The sequence below is a fragment of the Xenopus laevis genome, chromosome 5S (assembly GCF_017654675.1).
Source record: "Xenopus laevis strain J_2021 chromosome 5S, Xenopus_laevis_v10.1, whole genome shotgun sequence".
Lineage (NCBI taxonomy): Eukaryota > Metazoa > Chordata > Amphibia > Anura > Pipidae > Xenopus > Xenopus laevis.
In genome coordinates, this window is record NC_054380.1 from 41,363,849 (window position 1) to 41,377,763 (window position 13,915).

At 39.4% G+C, this 13,915-nt stretch overlaps 1 protein-coding gene and 1 long non-coding RNA gene across 4 annotated transcripts in view; one reads left to right on the plus strand and one right to left on the minus strand.

Annotated features, from left to right (window-relative positions):
- Positions 1–550: 550 nt before the first annotated feature.
- On the minus strand, positions 551–9,447 carry LOC108717841. 2 transcript variants are annotated; one of them, XR_001935911.2, is made up of 5 exons: positions 9,352–9,447; positions 7,587–7,928; positions 5,581–5,667; positions 3,606–3,655; positions 551–1,060 (listed from the first exon to the last, which is right to left on the minus strand). It is a non-coding gene; the product is annotated as an uncharacterized LOC108717841 (long non-coding RNA). The 2 variants fall into 2 exon arrangements; XR_005961546.1 differs by lacking the exon at positions 7,587–7,928 and having other exon boundaries at positions 9,352–9,438.
- Positions 9,448–9,652: 205 nt separating this feature from the next.
- Positions 9,653–13,915, plus strand: part of gnpat.S (glyceronephosphate O-acyltransferase S homeolog) — a 50,802-nt gene continuing 46,539 nt past the window's right edge. The window contains exon 1 of one of the 2 annotated variants that reach the window (XM_018265232.2): positions 9,653–9,792. In XM_018265232.2, coding sequence (XP_018120721.1) covers positions 9,763–9,792 — 30 coding nt within the window. In that variant the 5' untranslated portion in view covers positions 9,653–9,762. The remainder of the gene's footprint in view (positions 9,793–13,915) is intronic. The other variant, XM_018265233.2, reaches the window with a different exon arrangement.

The window sequence follows — 13,915 nt, forward strand, 5'->3', positions numbered from 1 at the left end:
AAAAAGAGATACAGCACAACATTTGAATACTTTACAATAGCTCTGCCATCACAAGAACATCTGGTATTGTCTGCTCTATCTTAGGGATTAATAGGACATTGTTGTATCCCATGTAGAATGTAAATCCATACTTGCACTCCCTGGCCTTCCGGTGATTAAATGCCTGGTGCATAATGCTGGAGGGATCGGCACCCTCCCAATCCAGTTAGACAAGTGAATACACTGGCACACAAGGCAGTTAAAAGCAGGGACAAACCCATGCATGTTTTTTGCACATGTGTCCAACGTTTTGGGGTAGTAACCCCTTTGTCAAGCACGCTATTAAGTATTTGCTTTGAGGGTGGACCAAACTGCCAATAAGGACAAATGTAAACAATTCCTCCTTAGAATTTTGGCCTACCTCTCCAAGTTCTGAGGCATTGGGGAAAGGAGATGCTGAAGGATGCAGTGGGGGGGGGGAGCAATGTCCACCACCTCACCACAAAGTAATAACCAGAGAACTTAATAAAATGCTATTGACACAGCAGGAATCTCAAACAGAAGAATCTCAGTTTATTTTAACGAATTTCATCACAAGGTTGATTGTGAAAAAACATTACAAAAAAAGTATTACAAAATATACATTTGAAACAAATTTATACGATTCTTTATTTAGTTTTGTAAAATAGGGTTTCCACTTTATTATATAAGTTTGACGTTATACAAAACAATACTCAGTTATATGTGCTACCATAGAAGGCAGCCAGTCCCATTGTTGGACAGACACTACTGCATGGTTTCTCATTTGGTAAAAAAGGTATAGCTTTCTTCTGATAATAAAACTTCAAGTATCCCAGGCTGAGAGATCCTGTGCAGCTGAAGTGATTATACCATGGTGATCCACTAGTTTCTTCTTTTATTTCCTTATTGCCCAAAGTACAAAAGCAAGTGTTATTTAATGACTTTGGATTGCTTAATCTTCTTAATGTCCAGGCTGCTCAGTATCAGTGCACCATTCTTAAACCTACCAACCTGACCTGCTGGTACAAAGTCCCGAGATGAGGAGCCATTTTTAGGCTTTCTGTATTGAGATAAAATATTAGTTAATCTTTGAGAAAGTAAAGTTTCAAAATGAAACATGTCAACAATAAACTATTTTATCACTTACTATGCTTACCAGAAACCAACTGAAAAGGACCAAGCTTTGTCCTAACTTTCACATATATGATGTTGATACTGTGGATGTTTATGTTGATGACCATTACACCTTTAGCTCTGCTTATATGGTGATCTCTGCCTAATTTTGGGCCTACGGGGACCAGTCAGGTGAGGAATCAATGTGTTGATATCTCCATTGGATATTCAAACCTTCACAATAAATATCTGGACTATTTTTGATATCGATGGGGCAGGCATTTACAGCAAATGAGCTGCTAAAACAAGACAGAAGCTTATAAAGGCTCACACGTGACCATCATATGAAGAATATGAGGATGGTGGCCTCTGAAAAATGAATCTGTGGAGGAACTGATACTATAATAACAAAGCAACACTGTACTAAAGGGAAAACTCCTTGGTAAAACCCTCAAAATACCACCACCGTACAATATTATAATCAAATGTTTAATATAAGAATATGTTACTGCCTAGTCTGCTAAACACATAAAATTACCATATACTGGAAAGATAATGCACTAAGAATATAAAAACATGTCTGAAAGTCATAAAGGCTTGGACCTAGGGCTGCAAGTTTTAAGGGACAGCAGCTGTAAGTGTCCTCAGCTGTACTGAGGACAGTGTGGACAGTAGATATGCCCAGTCCCCAGTGTGGCTCCCCACTTTCTTTTTAGTGGTAGGAGCATGAAGGGGATGTATAATGAGTGGGAGGGGGAGTGAGGAGGCGTGGCCTAGGGGCACAAGATATCTATATAAGACAATGACTCCACACAGTCATTTTACATTCCTCTATGAGCTCCCAAGATGTATTTACAAAGGGTAGGAGTGCATGCCAACTTACTGAAAGTAGAGCGCTTTATGTACAGGAATACAGCATTGTGTGTTTAAGGGTTGTGTGTTTAAGGGTTAGATCAGATTGGTGTATTTTGGACATTTTGCCTAACATATCATACACTTAAAAAGAGCAGGAAAAACACACAAAAAACTAGTCAATCATCTCATGCCTCATTGCCCTTAAACTGTTCATTTTAATATCATGGGATGGCAGTTTTATTTATCATGTTCAAGAGGAACAGTATGAACTGTCTAAAACAGGGGCGTCCAAACTGTAGCCCGAGGGACACATGCGGCCCAGAATGGATATGAATGCGGCCCAGCTTGAAGGAGAGAGAAAAGGAAGAGAAGGGGAAAAAAGAAAGAAATTGAGAAATAAATGTATGGAAATACAGAGAAAACGAGAGTGAAATAACACTTTGTGCTCTCTAAGTCCAGACACTTTAACCACCTCAGTGTCTTCTTGTTAGGCACAGGCTTACTATGCCAGGTTGTAACAATGTGGTGACCTATGGAGTAGGGAGGATCGGGGACTCTGCCCATTGCCCATTTAGTAATTATAATATAATAAGTCTGTTTAATGTACAGGTGTCCCATATGCCAATGTATAGCTCCATCTGGTTATCCAACTGGTATTGTAGTTCTTTTCTGTGTATTTTCTTTAATTTTACAAATCAAAAGTGTTTGTGTATTTCAAGTGTGGCCCCAGACAATTTTTCTTTTTCCAATGTGGCCCAGAGAAGCCAAAAGGTTGGACACCCCTGGTCTAAAAGGTTCTAGAATTGGTCTTGCAGAGTAATTCATTCAAAGTATACAAACTGAAGATTTTGGGAAATCAAGATGACCGAGTTGAAAGTGTTCCCATCATGGTGCATAAACATCCCTCATGCCATGTTATGGAAGGCACATAAAATAAAACAGCCCTCCCACTGGGTTAGCAAAAATAGATCATTAAGTTAGACAGCTATTGAAGAAACTATTTACAACATTACTTCTGCTTAAATTTTATAGTACTTTCTGAAATGACAAAATTATTTTTCCCTACAACTGGAGTGCAGAAAACCTCTCCATTTTGTAGCTCCCATCCTTCCCAGCTAGAGTCAGGTGATCCCACTGGTGGCTAATAAAAGGGCAACCAAGTTTGGCAGTTTTACTTTAAAGGCAGCAAGTAAGTTGCAGGTAAAGCTTAATCCCTTTGTAAAAAGTATAATGAAGCAATAGAATTCTTAATGTATTGAGTGTAGGACTGGCCAGATATGGAATGACTTTGACATAGTTGGCCAGCTTAAATATATTGCAATATATGGTCAAACAACCCCTGTTTTGTTTAAAGGGTAAGGCATTTTTAGTAGCTGTCTGCACAAAATGTCTCAATGTCCTAAATATATTGATAATGGCTTGAGTGCAGAGGACCTCTTGTATTGGTCTATTCTGTGCTCTAAACACAGACCCTCAAAAACAATGTATAGGTGGTTTGGTTGTTGATATGTGTTTTGCACATCCCTTTATATAATGTGCTACCCAAATGGCAAATATCAGGATCCCATGTATGTATGACCGTGACTAGTAGAAGTAACAAGCGATATGTGGAGAACACAGAAATCACCAACACTCACTTTACTTCTTGTCTTCTCCTTTGCTTCTTTTTAACAGGATCCAAAGTCTTCTAAATATCAAAAAGCAAATATATTCTGTAACTGTTACACGTGATAACCCTTGTAAGCCAGACAGTTTTGATGCAAGATGCACAGCACATGTAGAATGCATTATTGTTGGGTACACAAAATATAACCAACAGAAGATGCTACTCTCTCTTGACATGCATATGTAAAGCAGGGGAAAAAAGACTGGTCATTGTTTAAGGTAACATGAGTTATTCTCGTTGATTTTCTTAAAATCTCGTAATTAGTACAGTCATCACAAGCAAATTAAAAATAGCTCTATTTTAATTGTCTTTCAAAGAAAATAAAAATGGGGGGCTATGGCACACTGAGATTTTTGTCTGTTGCTGCCATCTTGTGGAAAACAGAGGACAAAATGCCTCTTTCCACTTGACATGGCTCCTAATAGACGATAATGAAAAGGAAACTATCGGATGTGCATAAGGCTGTGACAGACTGACCGTTTCCAAAAGCATTGGCACGCTGTGTAAAATGTAAATAAAGAGAATGAGATTTAAAAAAATAAAAAATGAAATGTTGAAACTGAGAAATTTTATTGTTTTCTAAAAAAATATATAAGGGTTTGGAGTTTGACACATTTTTCAAAAAAGTTGGGACAGGGGCAGGTTTACCACTGTGTTGCATCACCTCTTCTTTTAACAAAGATTTCAGCTGGGTTTGGGGTCTCTTTGTCATATTTTTTGTTTCATGAAGTGCCAAATGTTTTCAGTGGGTGACAGGTCGGGACTGCAGGCAGGCCAGTTTAGCACCTGGACTCTCTTACTATAGAGCCCTACTGTGTAATATGTACAGGACGTCCTGCTGAAATAAGCAATGCCTTACCTAAAAGACGCCGTCTACATGGCAGCACATATTACTCCAAAACCTGTAAATATTGTTCAGCATCAATTGTGCCTTCCCAGATGTGTAAGGTTCTCATGCAATGTGTACTAATGCACCCCATACCATAATGAATGCTGCTCGCTTTTGAACTGTGCACCGATAACAAGCCAGATGGCCCCCTCTACTTTTTAGCCCAGAGCACGTGGCACCCATGATTTCCAAAATAAATTTAAAGTTTTGATTTGTCAGACCACAGGAATGTTTTCACTTTGCCTCAATCCATCTTAAATGAACACGGGCCCAGAGGAGTCTGTAATTCTGGATCATGTTTATATACAGAACTTCTTTGTATGGCAGAGATTTAACTTGCATTTGTGGATGCAGCAATGACAACGGTTTTCGGAAGTACTCCTAAGCTCATGCAGTGATTTACTTTACAGAATTGGGACTCTTTCTAATGCAGTGACGTCTGAGAACCCAAACTTCACAACTGACCAATATCGACTTTTGGCCTTGTCCCTTGCGTTTATAAAAATAAAGAATCATGTTCTGTTTGCCAAACACTAATAATCCTGGAATTTTATGTAGCAAACTGTTGCAAAAAATTCTAATGTAAACATCTAAGTCGCCATACAACAGTATTACCAGTTTTAAAATATGTCAGTGGTATGGGGCTAAAGTTTACCTCTCTCTGTAAATCTCCTCTACATCAAAGCCTTCACTTGCTGAAATGAACCCAGAATTCTCAGCTATGTAAGAGTGGTGAAGCCATAGGCAGATTTGTGTTCTATTGCCTTTGCATATGCAAATTAGGATTCTGATTTGGTTCGGTCGAATCTTTCACAAAGGATTCAGCCGAATCCAAAATAGTGGATTCGGTGCATCCCTAGTTAGGGTGGCTGGTATTCTGACCTTTAAAGAGAGTTCCTGGTATTAGCAGCCTAAAACTGGCAATAGCTAATAACATACTAAAAAATGGAATATGAATGTAAACTGCAAAAGTGTTCAGAGGACCACACTTAATTCATTTTTTGAGTTTCGATTCATTTCTAAAGGTATATTCATGCAACAAGCAAAATATCTATACCTTGGAGCCCAGCATGATTGCTCTTTCTTGCTCAAATGTTCTTTGCTTTTCTTTCCTGTAGCCTGTAATTCCAAACTTTTGAATTTCCTAAGACAAAAAAACAACTAAAACTGAATTGAACTAATTTTATTCTTCTTTGATTATTAATCATTGTTTTTCCAACAATATACCTTTAAAACAGAATGAAACTGGATCACAGCAACACTAAACATAGCAGTGTAATTACATATGCAATAGAAAAGAAAATTCACATACTGCGCCCTGGGGGCTCTTCCCAAAGACTGCAATGCTTAGGGGCCGATTCATCAATAGTCGAATATCGAGGGTTAATTAACCCTCGTTATTCGACTGGGAACTAAAATCGTTCGACTTCGAATATCGAAGTCGAACGATTTTGCGCAAATCCTGCGATCGATCGATTCGAAGGATTTGCATCCAACGATCGAAGGAAAATCCTTCTAACAAAAAATCACAGGCAAGCCTATGGGGACCTTCCCCATAGGCTAACATTGACTTCGGTAGGTTTTATCTACCGAAGTAGGTGGTCGAAGTATTTTTTAAAGAGACAGTACTTCGATTATCGAATGGTCGAATAGTCGAACGATTTTTACTTCGAATCGTTCGAATTCGAACGAATTCAACCAATTCGATGGTCGAAGTACCCAAAAAATACTTCGAAATTCTAAGTTTTTTACATTCGAATTCTTCACTCGAATTTTGTAAATCTGCCCCTTAGTGTACCTTGCAGTTCTGATATTGTACTGTGGGCCACAGCCCATAACATGAAGAGTTTTTGAAATACTCCTTTTCTAACAGGAAAAAACTGCACCACACTAATTAAACATGTGACGTGAGTTCACAAAATTAAGGGGCAGATTTAGTAAGGGTCGAATTGAAAATTCGAATTTTTTATTTTTTTTATGGTCAAAATGCTCAAATTCGAATACTGAATTATCCAAACTCGATTAGTTTTAATTCGAATTTCGAGATTTATTATACTCTAGCCCTTTAAAAACTCGAATTGACTATTCGCCTGCCGAGTTCATGTATAATGGGAGAGGTCCAGGGACCAATTAGGACATGTTAGTAGCCTTCCTGACATTCAATTTTTTTTGGAGAAAAAACTCGAAATCAAGTTTAGTCTAATGCGATTCGAATTCGAGTTGGTAAAATTCACCTGAGTTTTAGATGTCTGATTTGTTTTTTATAAATAACCCCCCAGTCGAATTTCGAGTCTATTTGAATTTAAAGGAGTTTAAAAAAATGCACATGAATTCGACCCATGATTAATGTGCCTCCAAATGTTTGTCCATTTTGCCCATATATTCTTTTTCTTTATCTTCCAAGACTGTCTGAAAAAATATATATGTAGCTTTATTATCATAAGACATTTTTGAGTTTTAATTAAGAGATTCAATGACAAAAGGCTGCATTGTATATTAGCCAATGGGGAAGAAAACCATCAGTGTATAAAAAGGTGTTACATTCCAATACTTTCAACTGCAAGTTACTGCTGAGCTACTGATCAACTGATTTTGCTTATATAACCTCATTATGTTCTTATAATTAACATTCGACAATTAATTTTATTTTCACAGTCATTCAATTTCCAAGCTAGTTAGAGTTATAGTCATTTTCTTTAGGCAACCCATAAGCATTTCTATTTTTTCCCTTTCATTCATTTGCTTTTATTATTTTTATTAAATCATCATACAGCTGTAATTGGTTACTTGCAATGAAGTGGTTGTCTCTTCAAAGCTGGTCATACTTTGGGGAGAGCGTGGCTGATTTAATGCAGTAACAGGACTTAAACAGTAAATAGGAAACCATTCTCTTCTAGGTAGAATGGGGACTGCATGGTTGAGGGATTGGGTAGATAAGTGTAGTTGAGAGAAAGTAATTTGATATCTACACACACTTGAATAACAGGATGTATAAACTGTGATTAAAAAAAATAAAATTTTATTCCTGTAAGAAGATTTCAGATTACATGGGATTTTGGTTACCTCTGAGATGCTCTCTGGTTCAATTTGTGCTTTGATTTTCCTGCTCCTGAATGTCACCACTTTAATATTGTTCTCTGAACACTGATTAGCAACTGCGGATCAGCAACTGTGGAAGTGACCTCTGTGGAAGTGACCTCTGTTGAATTAGTCTTGTCACACATTTATTTTTTTAATAATTCGAAGAACAGGGATACTTTTTTCCCTATGGCTGGAGTACGTTGTGGGAACAGCAACATCAACATCAACTCTAAATCTGCTTTTTCATTCTTGTTTGATTTTGGTGCTGCTGGATTTTTAGTATATTTTGTGTTTTTTTCTTCTTGCGAGGCACAGTATCATCACCTGAGAGTTGATATCAACAGTAATTTTCAGTATTGTTTAATGACCTGTATCAGTTATTTAAAAGCTCCACAGGAAACCGATAATAGTACAAAAAAAACCCAATAAATACAGGAAAGCACCATTAGGGACCAATAGCACTTCTCTATGTTTAACTCACAGTTCACATGACTATGGAGCAGTAGTTATATTCTACTTATTTATGTTCCCTCATTTAGCAACAGCAAAAGGGCACAACCATAATAATTAAATTAAGGGAATTTGCACAGGCAGAGAGTAGGGTTGCAACCTGGCAGGTAAAAATGATGCTTGATTTCTATGTTATTAATAGGAAAAAACGGCAAAAGTATAGGAAGGTGTTTTTTTCCAGAAAAGGTGGCAACCCTAGTAGAGAGTCACTTGCGGTAGTAGATATTGGATAACAACTAAGTGCAATTAGGTTTGCCACCTGGCTTGGTCATTAAAAATGGTGGTTGAGCCCAATGTTATTAATAGGGAAAAAAGGTAAATATATAGGAAGGCCGGTATTTTTTTCCAGAAAAGGTGGTAACCCTAAGTGCAATAAAGGATTAATGGAATAGTTTTGAATGCATTAGGGCAGAGACAGACGAGAAGATTCGGGGAGATTTAGTCGTCCAGAGACAAATTGCTTCTTCTTCGAGGGACTAATCTCCCCGAACTGCTTCCCTACCGACTAGAATCTAAATTGCCGGCGGGATGGCACTTGGAGCAAATTTGCCGGTTGCCCGAAGTTGCCTCACAAGGAAACTTAAGGCGACTTGGGAAAACTAAGCACTCCAAGTGCCATCCCGCTGGCAATTTAAATTCTAGCCGGTAGATTAAACAATCATCTGGCCAATACATGAAAAGCATTTAAATACTAAGACACTCGCCTCAACATGGCTTAGTTACTATCAAGTGCAGTTCATTTCTTTCTATCACAGATACAAAAAAAGCAAATAAATCAAAAATGTGTTTTTTTTCTAAATTAACATTGCTGTATTTTAGAGCTTTCTGGATAACGGATTTGTGTATAATAGATCTCATACCTGTAATTAAAGGATTGGGTTTAATCATCAAGCAGAATATATCTAGAGATAGGGTCGCCACCTGTGTGGGTTTGAACTGGGCATCAACACTGTGAGAATTGGGAATACTGGATAGAAATCCAGCCAGTTGCATCTAAGTGATGCAATAACCTTGCCCTGGTGTCATAACGCCACCAACATCATTGTGCCTATCTCTGATGTCATCATGCCTTTTCCTAAATCACTGCCCCGCCCCCAATATTATCTGCCCCGCCCCCGTGTTCAGGTTTAGCCATCAGCAAAGGCGGCAACCCTACATTGCCTGCACATACTTTATTGAAATCATTACAAGAATATACACATATAAACACGGGCTGGCCACTTTTATAAACGCTCACCAGAATCGTACAGCGCACTAAGCACACTCTCCTGTTGATTCATCATTGAAAGAACTCGTTTTTAGCCCTGTTAGAATACGTCCAGATAATGATGACCAAACGCGGCTTCCGTAGAGCCGTAAACATGAAGCTTCCGTAAAGCTGCAGCACCCCCCACCCCTCCCTCTCCACCTTCTACGCGAATTCCATTGTTCGCTACTGTGCATCTTAGATCCAAGTAGCTTAGAAAGCGCACTTCGGCTTCCGTAGCTGTCAAAGTGGACTTGGAGATGTCACTTGAGCTGTTCCCCCGCCTCTTCCTGCGCGTGTGAAGTTGTTAGACAGACTTGCAACTCTTGCCTGAGACTTCAAATGAAACGAGACTTTCTCTCGTGAAAGTGAACGGCGGCGGCGTCGTCTGTGCGTGCAGTGATGGCTGCTTCCATGAGGAGCGTGTACTCGGTAAGTTTTCCTGCTGCTCAGAGCACGTGTAACACTTCCAGTGAGTGGAATGAGCTCCTCGTTCGTTCGCCTGCAAAGAGAAAGGGGTATAGAGTGAAGTTAGAGATCGCCACCGTCCACTAACATGAAATACCGCCTCTCTTCATTCATTTATATGGGAGGGGTTTGTTCTCCTTTGAGGTAACTTTTAGTACGATGTAGAAAGTAATATTCAGAGACAATTTGCAATAGGTTTTCATTTTTTATTATCGAAGGTTTTTGTGTTATTTAGCTTTTTATTCAGCAGCTCTTCAATTTGCATTTTAAGCAATCTGGTAACTAGGGACCAAATTACCCTACCCTACAACCATGTATTGATTTGAATAAGAGACTAAAATATGAATAAGAGAGAGTCTGTATAGAAGGATCAGTAATAAAAAGTAGCAATAACAATACATTTGTTGCCTTACAGAGCATTTGTTTTTTAGAAGGGGTCAGCGACGCCCATTTGTAAGCTGCAAAGGAGGGGTCCCCAACTTTTTTTTACTCGTGAGCCACATTTAAACGTAAAAAAGAGTTGGAGAGCAACACAAGCATGAAAATGTCCATGGGGATGTCCGATAAGGGCTGTGATTGGCTGTTTGGTAGCCCCTATATGGAATGGTAGCCTACAAGAGACTCAAAGCATCTGCTTTGAGGCCACTGGGAGCAACATCCAAGGGATTGGTGAGCAAAATGTTACTCATGAGCTGCTGGTTGGAGGTGACTGCTGCAAAGAATCCGAAGAAAAAGACAAATAACTATAAAACTATAAAAAATAAATAATGAAAACCAATTGAAAAGTTGCTGAGAATTGGTCGTTCTATAACATAATAAATGTTACCTTAAAGGAGAAGGAAACCCCCAGGGCGCTAAACCCCTCCCCCCCTCCCCTGTGCTGCCCCCCCTCCCTCCTCCCCCCTGGCCTACCTGTCCCCCTGGGCAAATGCCCCTAACTTTTTACTCACCCCTCTGCGCAGGTCCTGTCCACGGAGTACGCAGTCGCCATCTTCTCCCACGCGCGTCTTCTTCCTGCTCTGATCGGCGTTTTCTGGCGCATGCGCAGTAGGAACAGGTACCGGTACGGCTCTACTGCGCATGCGCCGAATGTCACGAAGTTTTCCGATTTCACTTCGTGACATTCGGCGCATGCGCAGTAGAGCCGTACCGGTACCTGTTCCTACTGCGCATGCGCCAGAAAACGCCGATCAGAGCAGGAAGAAGACGCGCGTGGGAGAAGATGGCGACTGCGTACTCCGTGGACAGGACCTGCGCAGAGGGGTGAGTAAAAAGTTAGGGGCATTTGCCCAGGGGGACAGGTAGGCCAGGGGGGAGGAGGGAGGGGGGGCAGCACAGGGGAGGGGGGGAGGGGTTTTAGCGCCCTGGGGGTTTCCTTCTCCTTTAAAGGTGAACCACCCCTGTGGTGATCTCTAACTTCATTCTTGATAAATATGCCCCGATGGCTTGTTGAATGGGCGTTGAAGCTCTCGCTATGCTACATATATCCCTTATTCACACACATCTTTCTGAACTTGGCACGCAGGCCTTACAATGAAGAGGCAGGTATTTCACCTCAGTGACAATAATAAGCCTTTACAGAGAATCTTTATTTCAATCTCCATATTTAAAGGAGTATTTTAACTTCAACTTAAAGGGCACCTGTTGGGTAAAAATGTTATCCCCAACCAAAGGTGTGGGCTAATAGAGCCCGCATTTTGGTTGGGGATAACAGTTGTTTTTTTTTGTTTTTTTTTAAAAAAAGCCCCCCACCAGCGCTACGCGTCCCGCACTGGGAGCTCCCTCGCGGTGCTATGTTGTGTCATGCACATAATGCGCATGTGACGTCATACGCATAATGAGCAATTCGTTGAACATTTTCATTATGCGCACTTGAGTGACTGGACATGGCTGCTCCCTCCCGGTGTGGGTAGCTTATCGATGGCGGGGGACATTTAAAAACAAAACAAAAAAACTACTGTTATCCCAAATAAATGTAATGGAAATATCATGTAGTGTTGCCCTGCACGGGTAAACTGATCTGTTTGCTTCATAAACACTACTATAGTTCATATAAACAAGCTGCTGTGTAGCAATGGCGGAAATTGAAAAAAGGCTATATGACACAGGTTAAATAGTGGATAACAGATAACACCATTATGTTCTACAGAATTTATCTGCTGTGCAGATTAGAAGTCAGCACTCACCCATAGGGTATATTCGATGCAGGTGCAGGTCTGAGGTGGCCACTTCCACCCGTTCTGTGAACAATGTCGATAAACAGACAGCACCACACTTGAAGTAAATTCTTAAAAGGCCTTTATTCCAAAAGGGCTTATTTCAGGATAAACAAACAGCAGCGACGTTTCAGGCTCACACTCGCCTTTTTTCAAGAACTTGTCTGCTATCAGTTGTGTAACTTGAGCCTTTTCTCCTTTGAATGGCTGCCCCCATTGCAACACAGCAGCTTATTTATATAAACTATAATAGTGTTTCTGAAGCAAACACACCAGTTTTACCAGTGCAGGGCAACACTGCATTATATCTTTATTACTTTAAAACACTTTAATTTTTTGATGTTACTGTTCCTTTAATGAAAGCAGTGTTTGTACCTTTCTATTATGTTTGACATCAGTTTGATTGTTAAAGACAATCCTGTTTTATGTATGAGAAATGTTGTAATACAGTTATAATCTGATGAGATGATCCAATGGCAAAGGCCTTTCAACGGTGGACAAAGTCTGGAAAACAGAAGCCATTAAATCATAATCATAATTATCTGTTATTATAGAGAATACAAAACTCAGTGGACTGCTCTACAACAACGTGTTAATGTTCTCTGTTGCATTTTGCAGGAATGTGAAAATCAAACATGGAGGCCCATTTATCAATGGTCGAATTTCGAATTCATGTGAATTTTTTTTAATTCGAATATACTCACAATTCGACTGGGAGGTTATTTAAGAAAAATGTGAATGTCTAATATTCGATCTAATGGTTCCGACCCGAAATTTTTAATCGTATACGGTTCGTATTAGATTCGTACGAATCAAGTTTTTCTCCTGAAAAAAAAACTGTTCGTAAGGCTATTGACAGCTCCAAATGGCTCAACGGACTTCTGCCATTGACTTGTACATGAACCCGGCAGGTTTTAGGTGGCGAATATTCGAATTAGGACTGTTTCCATGGTCGAGTGTGATAAATCTTACATTCCAATAGTTGCATTAAAATTTGAATGTGTGAATTCTGACACCGAAAATAATTAAAATTTACTATTCGACTCTTGATAAATCTGCCCCTTAATCTAAAAAAATTTACTTGAGTATAAAATTACACATATTGAAAAGAGCTTGGTTACTAGACCTTTATTTCATGACAAACGAAAATCAAGAAAACATTAATAACAAACATTTTGTTTGTTTGGCTCATATGTTGGATAGCACCGCATTACTATCAATGTTAGATGTTCTGCGGTAGTTTAAAGGGGACAAATAGGGTAAATTATAACAAAGTAGAAAAAGCCATAGCGCTCTTATAAGCTCTTTTACTAATCTTCATTACTTTTTTTTTTTTACTTACACTGTTCTTACACTGGTAATATAATGAAATGTATCCTGAGCGCCCTCTGCTGTTGACAGATTGCATGCTAAACCTGATGAGATACAGGTTGAATAGAATCTTCCTGTGGCTGGGAAATTAGCTTTTGCTGCTCTGCCCAGCTAACAGCAGAAGATGCTCAGGATACATTTCATGATATAAGCAGCATACGCACTGCGAATATTAAAGGGATACTGTCATGGGAAAACATGTTTTTTCCAAAACGCATCAGTTAATAGTGCAAAAAGATTTTGTTCAATTTTGAAATCTGACATGGGGCTAGACATATTGTCAATTTCCCAGCTGCCTCCAGTCATGTGACTTGGAATAGCAGCACTATTAACTGATGTGTTTCGGAAAAAAACATGTTTTTCCATGACAGTATCCCTTTAAACATTCATGGGTTCCCTAAATCTGTCTGGAGGTGCAAGGAGATTTGATGGTTAGCAGTAGTTGTCATAATTATACTCCAAACCTCTATATCCTCATGCAGGTTTTAGACCACCTCACC